The 24,571-nt window shown below is 39.1% G+C and overlaps 1 protein-coding gene across 4 annotated transcripts in view; it reads right to left on the bottom strand.

Annotated features, from left to right (window-relative positions):
• SPATS2L (spermatogenesis associated serine rich 2 like) overlaps positions 1-24,571 on the bottom strand; it is a 172,804-nt gene that overhangs the window by 63,753 nt on the left and 84,480 nt on the right. For all 4 annotated transcript variants that reach the window (XM_054476802.2, XM_054476805.2, XM_054476797.2 and 1 more), the window contains exon 4: positions 2,913-3,021. In XM_054476802.2, coding sequence (XP_054332777.1) covers positions 2,913-3,021 — 109 coding nt within the window. The remainder of the gene's footprint in view (positions 1-2,912; positions 3,022-24,571) is intronic.

Below are 24,571 nucleotides of genomic sequence, written 5' to 3'. Positions count from 1 at the left end.
TATGGCTTTGACTAATGTTTAGACAGGCTAATTATTCCTATCTATTTAAAGTTTCCAACTCAACGCCCCTCTTAGACTTGTCTGAGTTGCATGTACTTGAAATAATAAGACTGCACCTAAAAGTAAGCTATAATTCAGACTTTTTATTAACTGGGTTGGTCTTTCTCTAATTTGTCCAGAGAATTAATGTTTCACAGCATTTTCCTTTTGAAGAAATTTACAAAGTCCCTTCTGTTAGGTTTCTTGGTAAGTCTTGGTTAATAATAATTAGGGCAGTTCTTACTTATAGCTACGCTTCAGTTTTCTAAATAAAACTAAAACTTAAAAATGCTAAATACTGTTCATTTTAATCAGAAAGTGGTGGTGAGTTGCTTACTGCTTTCACAACTGCCATATTCAATTAGTCCTCTAATTTTCATGTTTTGATATATATTCTATTTGTAATTTGTACAATGAGCTTTAGGGACTAATTTTGAAGAAGAAACACCCATATTTACAGAGGATTGTGAAACTGTTATTATTAAATTTTAATTATACTGAAATGGCTTGGAGTTTTTCAGCCACTCAGAGCGCTTTCTGTATGCCTCATAAATGACTCCTAAACAAATATTTTTGACTGTCAGTTGTTTGGCTTTTTTTATGGTTTTGGTTTTTTTTTCTTTTTCTTTTTTTTCTTTTTGGAGACAGGGTCTCGCACTGTTGCCCAGGCTGGAGTGCAGTGGTGCAAACATGGCTCACCGCAGCCTCGACTTCCTGGGTCCAACCAATCCTCCTGCCTCAGCCTCCAGAGTAGCTGGGACTACAGGCATGTGTCACCACTCTAGACTAATTAAAAACAAAAAATTGTAGAGCCAGTGTCTCGCCATGTTGTCCAGGCTGGTCTCAAACTCCTGGCAATCCTTCTGCCTTGACCTCCCAGAATGCTGGGGTTACAGGCATGAGGAACCTGCCTGGCACCCAGTATTTTTAAATCAAGTTTTCCTACTGCTCCCCAACCAAAATGACTTCTCATGAGGCTTCTCAGCAATCAATGAGCTTTATTAATGAGATCTCAACACTGACAAGGTGAAAATTTCAAGAAGGACAAGCAAGGTGCTCTGTTTAAATACAAACAGATTTGATGACAGTCCATCAGTTACTGTGCATCTGTGCATCTCATCAAGATCACTCTGCAATAAAAACTTTCATGATGAGGAACGTGGGGGGCCTCAATCCAAGTGGGGGTAGGGAGGAATGGGGATAATAGCCTTTACCCTTTCCTAAAGCTTTTTTTCCATGCAGGTGTTGTTGGCAAATAAAACCTGAAAAGAGACTGTATCTGATCCAGGATATGCTTATTTCCAAATATTTTTTGAGACAAACTGCACCTAATGCTGCAAAGTTAGATTAATATTGCATTCTCTACTATTTGCTTCTTGTGACTAAAAATTATGTATCTCTTAGTATATGAAGCAGGAAAAAACAGTGAGAAAAGTTATGCACCATGGATTTGCTTATAGGTCTACTGAATGATAATCATGTGCTAATTCAATTAGGACCCTAAACCTTGACTGCTGATATCAGAATGTGAGCATATTGCTTAGTTCCAAGACCTTGCCCTGAAATGCAATTATACTTTTAGAAACTCAAGAAGGTTATTCTACTCCTAGGAAAATAAGTAAATCAAACTGTCCTTGACAAACTGTAAATAGGATACAACTGAGAAATGTGCTGGCAGGTCTTCCTTGACCTTATTTGACAGATTATGTGTAGCTTGCCCATATTTACAAAATAGAAACTAATGCCAGGACGGAAGACATACGATAACTGAGGACAAGTAAGAGATCTTTGTTCAAAACTGGAACTTGTTTAATTTGATTAGGAGAGGATAATTTCCCCCAAATTTACAGGAAATCCAAAGCATTACGTTGTAAATTATAGGATAAACATATTCCTGAGACTTTAGATTTTATAACATCTCTGGCAATGGACTACCTAAACAACAAAATTTTTAAAATAAAGCAAAAAGATTTTAGAGGTAGATAAGATAAACTGATATTCTGATTAATTTGGCAATCTAAAAATCATAAACTAAAGATATTAAAGAATAAACCAGTCCTCTTAGACTACATAAGCATCAGGTTTAAGAATTCCAGTCATAAAGCCAAGTAGGATTATGCTTGGCTTTATGACTGGTTGGAGAAGTGAGAAGGCCTTCCAGATAAGGACCAAAATACATTATCCTCCATTCATAAGAATGGTATCAAATAAAGGACACATTTATTTATTTCTTTATCTATTGAGACAGGGTCTCAGTCTGTCATCTAGGCTGGAGTGCAGTGGTGCGATCTCAGCTCAGTGCAACCTCTGCCTCAGGGGCTCAAGCCATCCTCCCACCTCAGCCTCCAAGAAGCTGGGACTACAGGCGTGCACTACTATGCCTGGCTAATTTATATATTTTTTTTTATAGAGACGGGGTTTCACCATGTTTCCCAGGCTGGTCTCGAACTCCTGGCCTCAAGTGATCTGCCCACCTTCACCTCCCAAAGTGCTGGGACTACAGGCGTGAGTCACTGCTGGCCAAGGACACATTTAATATTAAATTGGAATGACTGGTAGGCAAGGAAATTGGTAGCACTATAATCAATATCCTTTGAAAACTATCTAGAGTCTTTTTTTCCTTAAATGAGAGATAAAGAACTTCCAAATTCTATTCTTATTGAGTGTGTCTATTTTTTTTTTTTTTTGAGATGGGGTCTCACTCTGTCACCTAGGCTAGAGTGCAGTAGAGCGATCATGTGAAACCTAGCACATTTCTATGAGACCTAAAGTACGCATAATGAATTGATATTCAGTTCATTTAAGGAAAAAATATGGGATATCTGGAATATTTAGGTCTAACATCTTCAGCTGCAGAGCACAGGTATACCTACCATCCACAAAGGCTTGCACGGCTTTATCCACATTAAAATCAAACTGTTGAAGCACCAGGACTATTTCATTATTGCTTTTGTTGGGAACAACTGATCTAACTGCATAGATCTGTAAAGGAAAAAAAAAAAGAAATAGAAATGTGAACACTTTAAATATTTTTCATCTATGAATTAATTGCCCACTGGATAGAATTATAACTATTAGAAAGGCCTTGAAAAGCCAACTAATCTACCTTCTTGTCATCAAGCATACTCAAGGCATTCCAGACCAGTGAAAATTCATCCTGGTAATCACCTTGATACCTACTTTATTTGTGTACACATTTTTACAAAGACCTCCTTGTAGGAGTGTAGGAGCATGTGTGAAAAGCCAACTCTGGTTTTGCAATCTACCCTCCCCCAAGACTACAGATGCATACAAGATGTGTTCTCAGTGAGGACACAAAGTCTTTTTCTGTCTCAGGCTTCCTTTCCACTGGCTCAGGGGGTATCTTTAGAAAATGTACAGAAATAGCCTCATGCCTCAGCTTCTCTATCTGCACAGTGGAAACAGTCATCTTGAGGGTCACAGAAGTGTGCTGTGAAATTCCATTAATGTTTAAAGATACAAAAATGTGGAGCATTGTATTTTCGAAATGGTAATCTTAGCTATAGTCCAAAAAATGTTCGTGAACACACTTCTGAAAATCAAACATTGAAAATAGTAAAAGTAAATACATATATCCACTAAGGATTTCAATAGGTTAAAGCTTATATTCAATGTTTAATGACATATATGCATTTCTTAGTCAAATTTAGCATATATTCTTTCTTCTTGCCTATTAGAATTAATTGACCTTTATCTCACAGTACTTGCAATAACTACAGAATGTTCTATTGATTTTAGTAAAACCTGGTTCACCCAGTTTTCTATCACAGGGATTACTGCAGCTGCTACTGAGAAATACTAGAGTACTGCATGGTGCAAAGGTAAGTGATCATTAAAGCACTGTACGGTCTTCAAATGTTTTCATCAGCATTTAAATTATGACCAGTGGGTTTTAGAGTTAAATGCAGTTTAGTATAATTGGATTCACAGAATATGGATTAAATGGGTATGGTATGTGTAATGTGATGCTATTGACCAGAACATTTCATTGAACAAGATAGCCTATTTCCTGATTATGTTAGAAAACAGATCACCTATTCCATACAGATCTGCATGTGAGAGTATTTAGGTTGTAATGAGACAACAGCACAAGCTACTGTCATGTACCCACCCAGTACAAGCCATGGGTGGGTATATGACTTGTAAAGGTGCTGACACTATAGATTAGAAAGCTGGATTTGAATCTTGACATTTTATAAATGCTAAATATTTGAGTTTTACTGAAGACTCTAATATTATACATATATGTACATATATATGTATGCGTGTGAGTCACACACATACAAATTGATTTTCTATTCTCACATTTCATTGTTCTTAGTTTTTCTAGCATCCATTAAAACAAATTAACGTCTTCAAATCTAAGTTCTTTCTCACTTCTTCTCTGTGTTATCTTTAAAAATCCAATTCTGTGAGTATTTTTTGAACACCTATTATCTGACAAGCAATCAAACTTCCTGGAACTTAGAGACTACAGGAGGATTTACACATTGACCAAATGATTGCACAAATAAATGCTTATACATTCCATTTAAGTGGTATAAAATCATATGACAGGGAGACTTGACTTACATGACTTTATCCACTGAGACCTGGATGGAGGATGAGTGAGAAAAGATGGGTGGGAGGGGAAGCGGAAAAGCACTTTGGGCATAGGGAACAGCATGAGTGAGGAGCGAGGCATGGATGAGGAGGGAGGAGTTGGACATGATTAGGGAGGGAGGCAGAGGGTAGGCTTCTAGAGTACAAGGGGAAGCCAGAACTGGGCAGGGACCAGATCGTACAGGGCCTACAAGGCTGTGCAAAGGATTTTGATCTTGTGAGCATCCCTCACTATCCTTTTGATGAGCTGTTTTTGTTTTTGTTTTTGAGAGAGGCTAAGATGGGGAGGAAACAAAACACAAAAAAATCCCTCCATCCAGCCCAGGAAGGTCATTAACAGAACGTGTTCAACAATACACATTATTTGCCTCATTGTTACCAGTGCACTGGAATTATACCTAAAGATTATGTTACCCTTCCAATATAGCTCTTTTAAATAAAATCTAGCATTTATTTCAAGCCACTATGGCTTAGTTCATATTACATAAAATTTCTTAATAATCACCATCATTACCACATCAGGCACACCTAAATAATATAATTAATATAATATTAATTATACTAACTACATTATAGTTATATTAGACAAAGGTTTTCAATCCACCTACACAGCTGTGTGAACTGCAAAGACCCAGAATTATGGAATAAACATAAAATAATGGCTTTCTCTGCCTCCAGTCTATCCCCTGCAAAACACAATGTTGTATTATGTTAAGACAAAACACAAAATAAACCACTACTTGTGGAGATACTTCCTTTTTAGATGTTTATACTACTCTTGCCTATCCTTCTTTAAAAGAAAAAAATACATGGTAAGATGTGCACAGAAAATATTTTCTATCCTTGTCATTTTGTGTATATCCTAGCACTGACTGTATCCTTAGAAAATTGTCAATAACTGAGTTTTGATATCAAATCTAACTGAATATCAGATACAATTCCTGGAGGAAGACATTTAATTAGGACAGGTATTCCAAGTTTTACAGAAAAAAGGGGAAAAAATAGTTTCTGCTTATTCTTGGATATTACATAGTAATGTTGAATTCTAGTAAATTTCTGGGCCAACCTCTGTTTCTGCTTTAATCACTTGGCTTGGCGAATGTGGAAAGAGAGGCATTGTTTCTCAGCCTGTTATTTATAAATTCACTATGTTTATTTTCCTATGGAAATGTCTTTGAGAAAGATGGAGAAATTGTGTGAACTCACATGTGCACATAAAAATAAAGGAACGTCACTGTGTCACTCCTCATAATTCAGTGGTATCAAAAAGGGTTTAAGCATTTTAATCTAAAAAAAAAAAAAGCCCTCATTATGAAGAGCTTTAAATATAAGGCATGGATGACCAAGGAAGAGTTATAGTGAGGTTGGACTGAAAGGCTTGCCTTTGCAGTTGGAAACCAAGCTTCTGAGGACGGATGCTCCTGGAGGAATGGATCAATCAATGCGTGACTAATAGTAGTTTGCATACGGAGAACTCATAAAATTCATGCCTGCAGCAGCTGTTTTGCAGAGGCTGTTTCTGGCACAGCTTCACACACACGGCCTTTTACTTCATTGCCACAGCCCAGGCTAACACCTAAGCCACTGTTTGAAGCTGCACTTGACTGCCCCACTAAAGGGCTCTCATGCCATAAACAAAGTGGTCCCACCAGGCGGCCACTGTTGGGTGACAGTCAAGATGGCTAGTTAGCGGTTCATTTAGCAACTGCTTTACCTTCCCAAAATTATGTTCCCCTATTTTGCTTCTGCTAATTTCACTCTGGTTTGGCAAAGTCCATGTGCTATCTAGAAGTAGCATGATGTTTTGACGCCACCTCTTGAGCGTTTTAGTCATGATCCTCTCCTCTCTCTGGGGCTTCCCTATCTGACTCTGCAGGCTCTGACCCATGGCGCCTCAGGCCCGCCCTGCTGGCCTTTTGCCTGCACTAACTGGGCAGTGAGGCAGTGTGACTTTCAAGGATGTTGTTTGGTTTCAGTTTCCCAAACTAACTTACCTTCTCTGCACCTGAGCTGTCTGGTTAAGAGCCGTTAACAGATTTCCTCATTCATACTGTGCATCTTTTGGGCCTGTCTGTGATGACCCTTAGAAATTCTTCTTGGCTTCCTGATGAGTCACTTAAACTATGTCTGAGTTTCCAAAGTGGCTCTGACCAAAGTTTTCAATCCACCCACACAGCTGTGTGATCAGCAAAGACCCAGCATTATCAAATAAACATAAAATAACTGCTCTCTCTGCTTCCAGTCTCTCCCCTGCAATTCAGTCCCAGGCAGCTGCTCTTCTGGAGTATATTCGTGACCATTTTACCCTCTTCCTTAAGAACTTAAGAATAAAGTTCATTATCTGCAACCTGACATTCAACGCCAGCAACAACTGGGCTCCAACTTGCTTTCTAAATGTCTCTGACTTTACCCCTTCACAGACAAGCTCCCCATGCCCAGTTTTGAACCCCCACCCCCAGGCTGGGCTTTTCCAAGATGTGTCTGAATTGCACATTCCAGGTGAAATGCCATGTGTTCCATGAAATCCTTCTCCATACTCCCTGCCAGAGGTCATCATTGCCTCAACTCCTGTAGCCCTTGGTCAGCAAGTGTCTTAGCCCCCTTTCCTTTATAGCTCCAGTATTTGTGTATGTGTCGTGTCTCCCAGATGGTAGGCAACGTGAGGGCAGAATCCTCATCTCGGCCATTTTTGGATAATCACCATGCCCATTCACAAGCAACTAATATGGTGCATGTAGCAGGTATTTAATACATATTTGTTGAGTGAGAGAATGCCAACTTGTAGCTACACCAGGCGGCTGCTCTGAGTCAAAGGAAGACTCCACCATTGTGTGTGGACCATTCCAGCACTCTGCATCTACCACTCATGATAACAGTGGGGAGGTCTCACTTGATTGATGTCATTAAGCATAATATGGGTAGGGAGAACATATATATGTTCTTTAAATTTCAATAACAGAGACTGGAGGAATATTTATGAGATTTTTACATTCTTACAATTTTAATTCTGTAGAATAAGGTACTCATGGTATTTTGTGGAGTTTTAAAAATATGAAAAAGCACAGTAACTGCCTGTCTATCCTTCCAAGGCTCAGCTTAGCAGACAGACATTGGTTGAGCCCCCATTAAATGACAGGAGCTGAGGATACAAAGAAAAACCAGATATAGTTCTGCTGTAAGGAGGCACAGTTTAGCAGTGGAGCCAGAAATGTCTACAATAAAAGTAGGTAATAAGTGTTGTACTGTCCTTATGAACAGGGTACTGTGGTGCTACAGAGAAGGAATTAAGTTTGCCCGAATAAGGGTGAGTACTTTATAGAGAGCCAAATATCATGGAAGGAGCGCTGGAGTTAGACAGACCTATGTTTTAATCCTGGCTCTGCTACATGCTAGCTCCATGACCTTGGGTGAACTACATAAATTTTTGAAACTTGGTTCTGTAGCTGTAAAATGAGGATATTATCTTCTACAGCCTATGTAAAAATGGAAAGGGATGATGCCTGTGTAAAGTGTTTCATACAGAATTTGGCATATATTAGCTACTCAATAGATTTTAAAAAGAAAAAAGTGGGAGCATTTGCATTAAGGGGTCCCTCCAGGTGTGGCTTTGAAGTGGAAAGACCATGTGGCTTGAATGTTGGTCAAGACGTATTTGGGGGAGACTACCTTGTCTACCCTTCTTCTTAGAGAACCTCCTCCCTCCACAGACTTGCTAAGGGGTCAGTGGACCCAAGACTCTGTCCCCATTTTCCCTTCTCTATGGTGTAACTGGTACAATGAGAAAGTCTATCTTTAGGGTCGTTAATGTGGTTTTATCCTCCTCTTCTTTCATTTAATTATTTACTAAATGTCTACTATGATCAGGCACTGCACTAGTGGCTGGATACAGCACTAACAAAACAGATATGGTCACTGCCAAAACTAGAGAGGGAAATGGATATAAACATAGAAATTAAAATGTATCACTGCAACTTGTGCTAAGTGAGTGCTATGAAGGAAGCAATCAGAACACAGTGACAATGAATTACAGTGGTCAGGAAGTGGCCTGGCTAGAAAAGACAAAATGAAACAATTAGACCCTCTGCCTTGAAGGTCTGAGCTATTCAACACAAAGGGAGAGAAGCTGGAGTGCAGATGAAGAGGCTGGACTTGCAGCTGCCTCACTTTCTGTCTTTCCTGCTTCTTTAACTTTTCCTGAAGTCTCATGAGACGCTGCCAGAACTTTATAACAATAACCTCTTTTTTTTTTTTAACTTGTGCTAGTTTGAGAGGGTTTCATTTTCTAGAGCAAGTATGGTGTGCCTGGAGGCAACATTAATAGCCGGGGCTGGAAATAAAAATTATAAAGCTAAATAATTAATCCCGATTGGCAAAGGTGAGAAAAGGAAGATTTTAAATATAAGTCCCATTAGAATGTACATGACAGCTGGGAGAAGAGAGGCCTGAGACCTTTGCTCACACACTTCTTCCAGCACTGACGTTGCCACCATTATTTACTTATGTGACTTCTTGCTCTACTGAGTGACAGGGAGCATATCTTTGTATCCACAGGGTCTAGAACAATGGGTGGCATTCAGTAGATGATTCATAAATGCTTGTAGAATGGATGACTGCCTGAATGAGTAAAAGGAAGCAGGGAGTCTAGTAAGACGGTTACTGACATATTCTAGTTTTATTTATCCATTTTCAAGTGCATCTCTAATTAAGAATTAAGTATTACACACTATTAAAAAGCTTAATGGATTCAAGCTCAAAATGTATGAAGTGCCTCCTGGGTGCCAGGCAGAGCATATGGCTGGCTCTTTGCTTGAGAAGCTTGCAATCTTGGAGGTGAGCTTAACCTTATCCCCTACGATAAGGACAGCAATCAAGCAGGCAGCAACCTCCTCCTCACACCAATGGGAACTGGAGTTATTTATGGGTTTGCCGTTCCTGCAAATTTGAAAGGAGTTTTATAATCAGCTTTGGTCACATTTCTCAAATGCTGAGCCATTCAGAGATGCCTTAAAAACAGCTCATCTGTGTATGCTTTGCTTCACTTGCTGGGCCACTAATATTATCTACACAGTAATGGAGGTAGTTTTCCTATGAATTTTCTTGGGGAAGAAAATACTCTTTGCAGACCAGTACCTTTGCATCATGGATAATTCCATAATTTAATTGCCTTTTCTAACATCTACTTCCTGCCAGCAAAAAATATGCATGAGGTGCTGTCATGTTCTACTTGGCTGACTTTTGGTGAATTAACACCAGGGGTACAAATCAAAACTAACTTTTTTTTTTTTTTTTTTTGGCAGGAAACCAGGAAGAGAAAGAATAATGCAGATTTGAAGATGGAAAAAAAATGCAGTTTTTTATAGAATTATGGGAAGTAAAAGTGGAGAGGATCTTAGAGACAGTCTAGTTGTGGCTTCTCAAACTTTAAAATATATTCTGATCACCTGGGGATCTGATTGGGCTGAAGATTCTGATTCAGAGGCTTGGGGTGGGTCCTGAATTCTACATTTCTAATCAGCTCCCAGCTGATGTAAATGCTGCTTGTCCAGGGATGTGGTGGGCAGAATAATGGCCCCCCAAAGACGTCCATGGCCTTATCCCCTGGAACCTGTTAACATGTTAGGTTACGTGGCAAACTGAATTTGCAGATGGAATTGAGGTTGCTAATTAGCTGACCTTCAAATGGGGAGATCATCCCGGATTATCTCAGTGGGTCCAGTATAATCACAAGGATCCTTATAATTTGATGGAGATGGAAGAGAGTCAGTGGGACAGTGATGCAATGAAAGGCTTGGCCAGCCTCTCCGGGTTTGAAGATGAAAGGGGGCCTCGAACCAAGGAATGCAGGCAGCTTCTAACAGCTAGAAAAGGCAAGGAAGAGTATTCTCCCCAGGGCTCCAGAACCGGTACCTTGAGTTCAGCCCAATGAGACCCATTCGGACTTCTGACCTCCAGAACTAGAAGATAATCAATGTGTGTTGTTTTAAGCTGCTGAAGTTGTGGTAGTTTGTTACAGCAGCAACTGGAAATGAATGCAATGGACCACACTTTGAGAAACAAAGGCCTACACTTCTCTTCCTCCCTCCTTATAAGGAGATGTCTTTCCCTATCCCACCAACTATTACGTTTTTAAAAAATATACCTTCCAGATGGTAACCCTCTCCACAAAGGTTTGGGGGAATTCTAGCCATTCACTCATTCAAGCCACATTTTGTGAGGGAAAGTGAAATGAATCTCACACAATCTTTGCATCCAACGAGCTGACAAAAGAGTAAGGAAAATAAGGCAAAGTCATAAGTAACTAGCACATCATTCTGGTAACAACGTCCTCTCTGAATCTTACCTGCTCTCTATTCTTTCTTTCATTAACCCAGACAGGTTCCCCTGTCTTTCACCTGGACTCTGGAAAAGGCCTCCTAATGGGATTCTCTGGCTTGGTTTCTCCTCTCTCCAATCCATCTTAAAACAGTCATTGCACAATTAATCTCCCCAAAGTGCTGAGCGTGTTCATTGATGGAGGGAAGGAGATGGCAGTGAGAAAGAATTAGAAGAGGGGAAGAGAGGAGATAAATTATGAAACAAGCTTCCACTGGAAATAAAAGAAACATCATCAAATCCCATGTGGAATGGAAGGGAGGTTCTTCTGTTTTTCTAAGAATTCAGAGAAAGGAGAAAAGGAGAAGAAGGGAGAGTGAAGACATAATAAAAATTTCAGATTGTGAAGGGGAAAATTTATGGAAACCATTCCTCTGCGTGAGAGTTTTAGAATTCGCTTTGGGGCTTAAAAAGTGGAGAAAGGTTTAGAGCTGCCCTTATGGGAATGAGACAGGAAATGACCTTGATGAATGACGGAATGTTGAGCAGGCCTGTGGGTCCACGGTGCTGGACTGCACAGATCTGTTACGGTGCCGATCGGCATGGCTTTCCCCAGCAATTCTCAACAAGCCAGAAGCAGGAGCAAAGGAATCATCCATAGTTACAAACTGTAAGAAATGTAGTGGTAGATTTTAGGGCTCAGAAACATAGGGGCTGAGTATCACTAAGGTGGCTGATGAAGGCATCTGTGGTCTATGAAGGGGGAGGATGAATTGGAAGACTAGAGAGAGGCTAAGGGACAAGAAAGAACAGATGTTAAAGAGAGTTAGAAGATGAGAGAGGTTGATGATAAGGACATGCTCAGAGAAGGGATGTTAGACATTGCCAGTCTGTGGTCCCAGTGCTGCTTGCTGGTGTGTAAGTATAAACCCTTTTTTGCAGTCCAGCCCTTTGCTTTTTAAAAAGAACTAAAGTGTTCTCCACAATTCCATCTTTATAGAGTAAACATGCTCTTCTGCAATTTTTCATAAGCTGTGCTTCCTAAGTTTTTACTATCTGATCAAGCTCATCTGAGCATATCCTGTTAAAATATGTTGCTATAAGAGAAGCACGTTGCTCCAGAAGTGGTTGGATTAGAGCAGAGGACTGTGAGACCTGCACCTGCCTTGGTTGGGCTCCGTTTATCCATTAAGGGAGTCTAAGGTGGCATCAGTAATTTTAGGAGCCACATTAATTAATCACTAGGTCAAATGCAGGTTACTTGCTACTAACTCTCCTTCCATTGAGTTGGAGACAAGTGTCCCCTGGCCTTTACTTGTGCAATGACTAGAACGCAAAGGTAGGATTTTATATTCATCTTTCTTAAATTTCAATATGTAAGTTCTGACATATCACTCCAGCCAACTGTTATGTTTTAGAACCTTGCATTTTGCCCCATCATGAACAGGAATGTTTCAGCCATTCCTTCCAATTTTGTATCATTTTAAAAATCAGTTGAGATCCTCTATATCTTAGATTTGTTATTTGAATTTTGTGTAGGCCATGGCCAAGTACACAGGCCAGAGTATTACCATAAAAACTTCCCTCAAAGTTGAAATTAATCTTTTAATACTTGTTCATTCATTTCTTCAGTCACTCACAATGCACAGACTCAGAAGCTGGACTGCAGCAGTGACAGATGCATTGGGGTTTATAGTCTAGGAAGGCAAATGTTTGATGAATGTTATAGAAGAAGCAGTAAGGATGCTCTGGCATCTATAACAGGGGACCTGTCCTAGTCTAGAGAGTAAGGGAAGCCCCCTCCAAGGACTGAAGTTAGCTTAAACCGAGAATGATGGGTTAGTAGCACTATAGTTAGGTGAGGGGAATGGGAGGGGAGGTGGAACATTCCAGGAAGAGGGCACAACGTCTATGAACAGATAGGACTGAGTGACTGGAAAAGCATGCTCAAAGGAATGAAGGTCAAAGATTGTTGGAGCATTAAGTATGAAAAGGAGGGGGACTGTGGGTAACGCTGGAGAAGAAAGGCATGAGGAAAAAGTGGGCAAGGCCCTGGAAGCCTTATTATAATTTTGAGGCTTATTCTAAGGGCAAGCCATTGAAGGGCTTTACTCAGGAGAGGAACATGATACTCGTACATTAAAGGTCATTCCAGTTTCTTTGTAAAGGTGTTGGAGGAGATCAAATGGATGCCTGTTAGGATTCCAACAGTGTCCAGGGGAGAGAAAATGGACCAAGATGGGGCAGTGTAGAAAAAGACTCACAAATTTCTTGGGAGGAAGCAATTGATTTGCGTTTAACTAGATGCAGGCAATGGGGAAGATGAAGGCACATGGGTGACTCCTTGGTTTCTGGCTCGATTGTCTATGTGGCTGGTGGGGTCATTTCCTGAGAAGGGACCAGTGGTGGTAGCTTTACTCTTTCGGGAGACTGTGAGACATCCACGTCCAGATATCTAAGAGGCAGCTGAATCTGTAAATCTGGAGCTCCAGTAAAGAACTGAGCTAGGGATAGAGATTTTGGCACCATCAGCATCAAACTGAGTCTCAACCCTGGCTGCAAACTGGAATTACTTGGTGAATTTTCAAAATATAGCTAAACCTGAGCCCCACTATCAAATCTGGGACTTGGCATTCCTTAAAAAAAAAAAAAGTTTTCCCAGGGACTCTAATATCCATCCAGAATTGAGAACCATGAGTGAGAAATCATGAAAGTTATAGACAGGTAAGGGACAGTGGATGAGGCAAAGGAGAGAAGGTGGCACAGGACAGATCTCTTTTTAAGTATAACTGCTCACCTGTCAACTCATTTACCTGAGTGTACTAACTACGCACCCACACCTATCCATTATTTATGTAATATTATAATTTCAAAAATACCAGTTCTAGTTTAGAACAGTTTTACTTTCTGTAAAGCAAAACTCTTCAAGAGGGCACTCTCTCTCTCCGTAAGAGGGTATCCCAGGTATCCACTGCTGCATAAGAAGTGTCCAAAATTTTGTGGCTCAGAACAACAATCTATTTTTCACTGTTTTTGTGGCTTAGGAATTAGGGAGGAATTTGGTGGAGTAGTCTGCCTCGGGGTCTCTCATGGAGATGGATGGTTGGGGAGAGGGATGCTGCTGCAGATGGGGTGTGTCTGAGCCTCTCTCTCTTTGTGCAGTCTCAAGGTTTCTCCAAGTGGTCTGTGTTGATGGGCTAGTCTGGGCTTCCTTGCAGCATGGTGGAACAGTCAGACTGTTTACATGGCAGCCCAGAGAGCCACTGCAATATCCCGCCTGAAGAAGTAGCAGAATCACCTGGCTTTGGAAGTCTTTTCCTTCCTACTATACTGATCAACCAGCTACAAAAGTCTGCCCAGTTTTAAGGGGAGAAGCAGGCTCCATCTTCTAATGGGGGAAGATACTATTGTTGTCTCTTTGAAAAATACAGTTGGCTTCAAACAGTTAAAGATAATGAAATCAACAACCTAGATTTCTTTTAACCAATTCTTCGTCTACACTTTGTCAAGTCACTGAACATTTGGAAAAAAAGCAAATTTATCTAACAGTTATAATAACACTAAACGAAAATTGATAGTTTCTGTTAAATACAACTTCTTTAATTCCTAGAAATGTGCTGATGACTTATAGAGTAAGAGATATTCAAATGGACTTCTCTCCTATCTAAAAAAAATAGTAAAATTGGAGACTGATTTGAGTAATAATAAAACTTCAGTCTCCCACACACAAAAAAGTAAAATTAAAATGAACTAAAGTGTCTTAAATCTTTAAATTTAGTCCATGATCAACTTTTTATATCAGAATTTTGATTTTTAATCTGACACTGGGAAGTTTAAATATATACATATAACTATCAAATCATTGTGAGCAACAGTCTCTTTGATCTACATTTAAACAAGCAATGAGCTTAATACATATCTCATTTCACCCATTTAGCTAGCATATATTCAGTATATACCTACATGTTTTCTATAATTGTTCTTGATTCTTCTCATATTTTCTCAGAACTACCAGTTAGGCTTGCACATAATTTTAGGGTACACTGAGTCCTTGAGTCCATTGGAAGTCTGTTTCCAGCCAGCTGGTTATACCTACATGGTATTAGGACTTAGGTAAATATTCTGTCTGGCCACTATCACTGATGAATTCTACATTTGAATTTATTACTGAGGACAAAAAAAAATCTTCATTCAAGGCATCTTGTTTTTGGTATTTTAATCAGAGTAGAAAACTAAGACACTTTAATCTTCTGCTTCTAACTTAGAATATTCAGTAAAATCTTTCTTCTAATTTTCTTTACAATTTAAAGTCTCCACCTGGGGGGGGAAATGGTAATTATTGACATTCACTGTCCCTGAGGGATTTTTTTTTTCCTGCTCATTCACAGAACTTTTCAGATAAAAAGGTATAAGTCACTATTACCCTTTAATCAATACCAGACTAAAGGAGTTAATTACCTTTTAGTCAATACCAGAATAAGGGAGTTGGGTTAATCTCTAAATTATATTAACCTTGGATATTTCTTCACTGTGGTGTGGAGGAAGCCGATGATTTAAACACCATGGAAACTGGAAGCACACTCTCTCTCTTTAAGGGGAGTTTATTTGTTCACCTACATACCATTTTTTATTTTAACAGGTTTGATCAATTAAAAAAGAGCATGATGATTTGAACACCAGTCAAAATTATCATCTGATTGGCCAGACCTTGTTTTCCCAATGATTTTATAAGTTTGTTTGCTTTTTCTCTAAAGGCAGTAAAAAAGAATTAAAACTAGTCAGCATTTGCCAAATTCCTAAAATTACAATTTGAGCCACTAAAAATTTTAAAAACTACAATTGTCCATCGGAAGCTGAGTGGATAAAGAAAATGTGGTATATATACACAGTGGAATATTATTTAGCCTTACAAAAGGAAACCCTGCAATGTGCAACAACATGACAACACTGATGAATCTTGAAGATGCTATGCTAAGTGGAATCAGCCCAGCACAGGACAAATACTACATGACTCCCCTCACATGAAGCATGTAAAATAGTCCAACTCATAGAAGCAGGGAGTAGGATGGTGGTTTCCAGGGCCTGGAAGGAGGAGGAAATGGAGAATTGCTGTTCAATGGGTATAAAATTTCAATTATGCAAGATGAGTAAGCTCTAGAGGCACTGTGCCTAGGGCTAACAATATTGTATTGTGCATTTAAAAACAAAGTAAGAGGGTAAACTTCATGTTAAATGTGCTTAGCATAATGTTTTTAAAAAGAAAGAAAAACATTAAGTTCTATAATTGATCCTAATAATCATTTCAATATATTTTTGATAATTACCTTCAAGGATTGAGAAGCAGAGTTCTGAAGCATCCCTAAGACAGGAGGGCATCAGAAATGTTATGCCAGTGAACGATACATGGACCTTTAAGATGGTTCAATCAGGTTCCTTTATTTTATAAGAAACTGACGTACTGAGAGGTTATGTGCTAAGTTCAAACTGAGGCATCCAGTTTGTATCAGGACTCTGGCTGGTGCCCATGTTCGCTGACCCGCAGCAGTCTCTCTTTTGATCTTTCACGGTGCCAGTGCGTAGGAGGTGGGAAAGACCACAGGTTCATCCAATGATAGAGCTGCAAAGGATTTTGGAGTTCATCTATATGAACTCCCATCGTTTGGCAGATTAAAACATTGAAGCCAAGAGAATAAATACAATGTATACCCATTGTACACAAAGGACAATTTTTCAGTATAATGATGTCCCTTTGTTACTTTATATGTGGTTTGAAACAAAGTATACTTTTAATGGAAAATAAGATTACTGAATCATTGTTTACCCTAGAAGTTGAGAAGACTCCCCATACTAGTGGCAGTATGACTTGGTTTGGTAAAGGATGGGAAATTCTAGAGTTTGCATTTTAATTTACTAATTACTTTAGAATAATGGTTCTCAAACTTTTAATTTTATTCTTTTCAATAAACATAAAAATCTTAAGCTTTTCTCATATAGTTGAATTCCAAAATAGGTATTCCAATTTCCTTTTTAAATATATATATATGTATTTTGTTACACCCTGAGGTATTGTGGCAGCTACGGAAATCAACACAGTTGACTGACAGCCTAGCTGCCACTCCTCTGGGTCCCCCAGTGCATTTGTACCCCAGCCACACTCCTCCCAGGAGGCTGCTAGTTAACAGCTGAGGAGGCTGGGGACTAGTGAAAGCTCATTTCTGAACATTCCTCCAGTGGGCAACGTTGGCCTAAACACTCCTTATCAGCCTGCCGAAATTCAATACTGCACTGTAAGTTTGAGACATTCTCTGCTCGATTTTCCTTTCTTCTCCCTCTTCTTTCAAGCTATCAGATTTGCATGGAAGTCTAAAGCCTCTCCCTGCCTGCTCTGGCTGCCTACCCTCTTCCCCATCTCTTCTAATCCCATCTCATCTTGGCATCTGTCTCTTGGATGACTCAAAAGAAAACAAATATGTGGGGGTTTTTTTCTAATTATACCTATCTTTTCCCCCACTGACATTCTAATACTTGCCCTAGACCCAGGAAGCATGTCCCACTTCCTTCTTCCTCCCCATAAGTTGAGAATTACCATTAGACAATAGTGGCTAAATATTTAACATTGATTAATTAGGCAATATTTGGAGGGCACAAAGTCTATGATATTATTATTATATAATAATTAATATATTATTATAGGATAAGTACACAAATAAATCAAAAGTCCATTAGGAGCTTATAATCAAGTTAAGGAGCAATGATTTACAGAGAAGATGTGGTTTTAATAATAATACAAGCAATAACAATTTTAAGGTCTGAGTCTATGCATCTATCTGTTTGTCTGTCTACCTGTCTGTCTAATCTATCTGAACAGATTTCCACTGTACAAGGTTAGGAGAGAAGGAACCATTGTTACAGCCTTCCAACATTGTCATTTTCTTCTCCGTAAAAACTGAATAATTTAATATGAAGGATCATGGCGAGAAATAACTAGAATGTTGGTAAAGTACCTATAAATCCCAGGGGATTGTGAACAGAGGTTACTATTTCCTGCTGCCAAAGGGTTTCATTTTTGACATGCTCTTGTGTTCTTTAGCATTAACCATCCATCTCGTACATACCTCTCAGCCGCAGTGCACAGGGGATACCAGGAAAGACTGGAAGGAGTAGGGGTGGGGATGCAGGAGAAGCAGGAGAAAAACACTGTGAATTCCAATCATGTAGCCTGGAAAAAGCAATGTGATGCTAATCCTACAACAGTAAATTTCTTCTTATCCCCTGAAACTGATGCTGACATTTCCATTTATTCATTCAGTTCCTTTAGACTCCTTGTCAAATCTCTTCTAGTTGCCAAGCAACAGTAACAGCAGTTCTGTACATAAGCATTAGGCAACAACTATTGTCAATGTTTCTCCTTTCTGTTAATGGGAAATTTAATGACCCTTTCCTATGAGAAAATGATGACAAGAACCTGTTTCATGGTGAAATCTGAAAGCTGTGTGGCTTGTGTTCTTGTTTGAATCCAAGGGTTGGACTAAATTGACTTCTACACTCCTGCAAATTTTTCCCCAAAGCTTCCATGGTTTGCACTTTCAAAACAACTACTTAGCATTAAAACTTGTTTCCAATCCCATGAAGCGAGTTATCTATTAAATGGAGTTAATGTTTTAAAGATGCATAATGATGGGTTTCTTCTGTACTCTCTGTAATCAAATGCTTGGATTTTTCTGACCGTACCCCGCTCCACAAAAAGATTTGAACTATACTTCACTACTCTGTAAAATGCAGATCAAGAGAGTTACAAGAAAAAATAATAAAATAGTACATATTTATTCAAAAATAACTAAAAAATCTGCTCATCCGTTGGGGACAGACACCAGGACACATAGACATGAACACTTTCTATCTCCATCATCTGCAGAGACATTGAATATGTCACCTCTCTGGACAAGAGACTTTTCTCCTTTTTCCTATTCCTTGTTTTTTTATTTTAATGATTCTATACAATTATTGTTTATAAAACCAATTTACCTCTATAACTTTAACAGTTCTAAAAGCTATTCACAGTGAGTGGCGCAGCTCAGCAATGACATTATAGACTGAACTGTTCCCCATTTCCATATCATCATATTGTCTAGTCTCACTTATTTTTTGTAGGCTCAGCAATAGCTATAAACGTTTGAAAAAGTCAAGTCCGCTTTTATGTTCTTTTTCTCATTTGGTCTTTTTACTTTTTCATTCTAATCTTGGTTCTATGGGAATATATATAAAATATACATATATATATATATATATATATATATATATTTTTTTTTTTTTCAGATCGAGTCTCACTCTTTCGCCCAGGCTGGAGTGAAGTGGCATGCTCTCAGCTCACTGCAACCTCCGCTCCCTGGGTTCAAGAGATTCTCCTGCCTCAGCCTCCCGAGGAGTTGGGATTACAGGTGCCCACCACCACGCCCAGCTAATTTTTGTATTTTTAGTAGAGACGGCGTTTCGCCATGTTGGCCAGGCTGGTCTCGATCACCTAACCTCAGGTGATCTGCCTGCCTTGGCCTCCCAAAATGCAGGTGTGAGCCACCGTGCCTGGCCTCAAACAAAAATGTTAATTAACTAGAGCTCTTTTTCCATTTTTTAATTGGGAAATAAACAGATAAGCTCCCCCAGATTCTTTCTAGTTTATATCGTTAAGAGCTCATAAAGCAGCTCTACATTTATTATTGTACTTGATGACTTTGTGAGGCAGATTTTATTATCATGTCCAATTTACAGATTAGGAAATTGAGGCCCAGAAAAGTTAAGTGGCTTATTTCAGGGTGCTCAACTAATAATATCTGACTTCTGTCTCCGAACTCCACGCTCTTTCCACAGCCTTACCTTGTTGGAGATCACTTCCCAAGTGTACTGGGTCCTCTAGCATGGCTTAGGGGTCATTCATTGGAATTAGTTATCAGTGCATAATTGGACACTTTGCAACTATTAACCCCATTTACAAAGATCCTCTTTACTTTCCATCACCAAGTTTTACTGCTGAATTGTATTCTATTTAAACTGATTTATGGGAATGCATTAAAAATATCTGACTAAAATTTCTATTTTTTCTATACCAGTTCTAATAATCCTTTCTTACTCAGTTAAAATTACATTTAAACATTTATAAATGTAATTTACCTTGGTACCCACATATTTTACACAGAAATAATCTAACGGTGACTATTAAGCTCCATACTGAAATCATCTATAAATTTCTAGTGTTCAATTTCTTTAAAAATGCATTATGTAGAAAAGAAGCTATTAAAAATGAGTATGCCCCAAATATAAGATCAGATTAGTCCAAAGATTTTGTTCTGATAGCTCACCTTCACAAAGTGACATTTGGGGAATTTTTTTCTCCCTTTATTTTTTTATTTCATGAAGCGGGATATGACCGGTTACTCAGCAAAGGACCTCATTTGGTATTGTGAAGCCTACCTGAGACCACCTGTATTTGATGATTACGTAAACATACTACTTTTCTGAAGAACCACAGGTGGTCAACGTAAGTAACCCAAGTTTCTGTTTTTAGAAGCAATTTAAAATATGCTTTATTTAATAGCAAAAAGAGTACTAAAATGAGATGACATTTCCATTAACCTACATTTCATTTTTCAAGAAGACTTGAGATTTTGCAAAACATCGTAAATGGGAAATGAAGTCTCTAAAGAACTTAACAATTCAAGCAGGCATGTTCATTCATTCATTATTCATTCATTTATCTAACTCTATCTGGGGGGTCAACTACGTATCAAACCCAAGAACAGTAATAGTAAGACCCATTCTCTGCCTCCAAGAAGCACAGTCTCACGTGGGGAGACAGAGCCACAACTAACAATTACACTCCGTGGAATAACAGCTGCAGTGGAGAATGCAGAGAAGCCCACAGAAGTACAAGGTGAATGACAGAGGAAGGGCGAATCATTCAGGCAGGGTAGGAGAAAGAAGAGAGTTGAGTCCCTGAGGAGGACATCCCAGACAGAGGAAACAGCCTTTGCAAAGGAGGCAGACACATTCAAGGTCAGGGTGGCAACTGAGAGATGCATAGAGATGCGGCAGTGGATAAGGGTGTAAAAGGCGGAGAGGGGTCCACTCATGCAGGGGATGTATGTTATGCTGAAGAGACCAGACTCTGATTGCAACCATATTTTCAATTTAAATCCTTATCGTTATAATCCAACGAGAGAGATATTTTAAAATGAAACAGTTAAAATGATTGTCAATTTTAAGTTTCAGTTGTCTTGAATATTAAACCTGAAATCATTAGCTACCTGCTTCTTTGGACTAAAAGCTGCATGAAGGCAGGAATCATTTCCTCACCAAAGCACCTACTTGAATTCATCCAGTAGAGGACCCACTAGACAGCTGATGAACTCATTTGATTCCAACACTTCTTATGAAGTAATTAATTTCCCACAGTGCTTGACTAGATACTGCATCACCAACACTACATAGATGTTTTATCTGATCTCTACAAGCTTGTACTCTAAGACATAACAGTTGTTATTATTCTTAATTTTCAGAATTAAAATGTCATTGCTCTGTGTGACAGATTGAGAAACAAACTAATCATAAAAATTTTTAGGCCATAAAAGCTAATAACTAAAGACAGTAAGTATACTAAAATAAATCAATGTAAAATTATAAACGTTCAGAATTTTCAGTTGTTTATTATGATTTATTTTATTGAGTTGAGAAATCTATTAACCTTTTGACATGGGAAGATGGAATTCACTAAATAAGTTAGAGAAGCACTACTTCCATTGTCATCACCCTCTTTCAAAATAGTGCTAACATTTTGATAAGTTACGGAAATGCAGTGGGAAAACACTACTGTTAATTGTCAGGTGGACATCTGACACTGCTCGTGAGGAGTGGGATGACTGTGGCTCTTAAGCCTACGCATGGAGCATTCACACTGAACCTCTGTGATCTGTGTGCTGACAGATCAGCCTATTTTCCCTCATTGGCATGATGCCACCTCTGTTTTGAATAAGACACTCTAGTGTTTGCTGCTGTGCCTACCATATTGGTCTGTCCACCAGCCATGCTTTGCAGGGATCAATTGCTATGAGTCTGATTCTTTAAAGTGCTTTTCCTTTCCATGATCCAACTTTAGGAGCTGTTCTATCTCAACAGATATTAGGAAACGGGCTGCCGATCCTAGGTCAGCACCATGGCGCCCAACCCAGCTTCTCAAATTGGGGAATACATATTCTCACTTGAATATATGACTGTGAGTTCAGACATTATATGAAGAAGCCATGACATAAAAGGGACATCTTGCTGCTATTTTTTACTCAATGGCCAATAAGTTTGTAAAGATATAGGAAAAAACAAACTCTGCTTCTCCTACTATGCTCTCACAATGCAGAATACTTCTGGGGACCTCTGGTCACCCAAATGTGTGGGGGACTTCTCTCCACCAAGTAATCCTTCAGCAGTGGATTCTTCAGCAAACAGCAGCTGGGTGTTCTCCCCCTTAGTTCTCCCAGTGTTAATTCTGACACTGTCTACCTGGAGATAGCATCAGATCCCACAGATTGAGAGCTCAGTTCCACAAGACCATCCCCCACTTCAGATGCCAGCACAAGTACAATTGGCCCTCCATGTCCACAGGCTCCATATCTGTGGATTCAACCAACCACAGAACCAAAATATTTGGGGGAAAAAAAAAACAGTAAAAAATATCAGGAGTGTACTGAGTACCTATGGCTTTTGGAACATCATAAAATCAAAAAATCTTAAATCAAACCACCATAAATAAGAGACTGTCTATAATTTGCTAGAGTGGCTCACAGAACTCAGGGAACACATTTACTCGTTTATTACAAAGGATATTATTAAGGTTACTGATGAACACGAGATAGAAGAGATGCACAGGGCAAGCTATGTGGAAAGGGGTTCAAAGCTAACATGCCCTCTCTGGGTTCACCACCTCAAACCTCCAAGTATTTAGCTCAGTCCTTTTGGGTTTTTCCAGAGGCTTCATTACATAGGCATGACTGCTTACATCATTGGCCATTGGCGATCAACTTAACCTTCAGCTCCTCTCCCCTCCTGCCATTTTGGTGGGTTGGACTGAAAATTCCATCCTTCTAATCACCTGGTTGGTTCCCTGGGCAACCAGCCCCTATTGGACGATATCCAAGAGCCCTCAGCCAAAGATCAGCTCATTAGCATACAAAAAGACACTTATCATTTTGAAGATACCAAGGATTTTAGGAATGGTATATATATTTCATAATAAGGATCACAAAGTTACAGTGGTTTTATACTGAAATACTGTGTGGAATATATTATTAAATACAATGGATAAAAATTTTGCATCAATTTTTAAGACAACACGTAATAATACTCCAAGGAAATTGTATGTTGTCAGAAGTTAGTTTTGACCATGTACCCAGAGACTTGGGGTAACACATTAGTTCTTCTGTGTCTTGGGGGCATTTTGATGGAAAACCCTGAGAAGCAGTAATATGTGGAAAGGGTACAGGCTTTAGAACCAAACACAGCTGAGTTTGAATCCCTGTTCCTCCACATTTCTTGAGAGTTTGACTTTGACCAAGACAAGTCTGACCTCAAGCCTCAGTGTCCTCATCAAACAGAAAGGTTATTTAATATGAAGATTTATAAAATATGTAGCACAGTCGCCAATGGAGCCACGTGAGATTTTTAAAACATGTAAGATCAAGTCATATTCCAGCTTAAAACCTTCCAACAGCTTCTTTTTGCCCTCTGAATAATGCCCTACATGGCAGTATTATGGGTTCCAAACCTTTCAGTACATGGACCTCCTTTGGCAGTCTGGTGAAGCCTTTGGGGTCTTTCTCAAAATAATGTTTTAAAATTCATGAAATAAACTACATGTGATTACAAAGGAAACTACTTATATTGAAATATACGTAGAATATTAATAAAAAACAAACATGCTACAGTAATATATGTACTTCCCTATTAACACATCAAATAACATCATATAGTAACAGGGTTCTTCAACTACAGTAAGTTTGAAGTAATGATGGACAAACATTTCAGGATATCTGCAACAAATGTAATTGGATATGAAAATATCTGTGATTTTTAATTGTGAAAGTCATGGGTACTGCTGCTCTACTGTGGGTTTTGTGTTTGTTTGTTTGTTTGTTTTTTGAGACAAAGTCTTGCTCTGTCACCCAGCCTGGAGTGCAGTGGCGCGATCTTGGCTCACTCCAACCTCCGCCTCCTGGGTATAAGCGAATCTCCTGCCTCAGCCTCCTGAGTAGCTGGGATTACATGTGTCTGGCACCACACCTAGATAATTTTGTATTTTCAGTAGAGACAGGGTTTCTCCGGGTTGGTCAGGCTGTCTTGAACTCCTTACCTCAGGTGATCCGCCGGCCTCAGCCTCCCAAAGTGCTGGGATTACAGGTGTGAGCCACCACACCTGGCCCTACTCTGGTTTTTTTTTTTTCCTTTCCCTACATGCATGACTGGAGGAAACGGTAAATTTCATTTAGATGTTAGTGAAGATAAAAATGTATTTGTTCTCATCTACATTCATGGACCCATGGATTCTAACTACGATCCC

The sequence above is a fragment of the Pongo pygmaeus genome, chromosome 11 (genome assembly GCF_028885625.2).
Source record: "Pongo pygmaeus isolate AG05252 chromosome 11, NHGRI_mPonPyg2-v2.0_pri, whole genome shotgun sequence".
In the NCBI taxonomy this organism is placed as follows: domain Eukaryota; kingdom Metazoa; phylum Chordata; class Mammalia; order Primates; family Hominidae; genus Pongo; species Pongo pygmaeus.
This window is presented reverse-complemented; position numbering and strand designations above follow the sequence as displayed.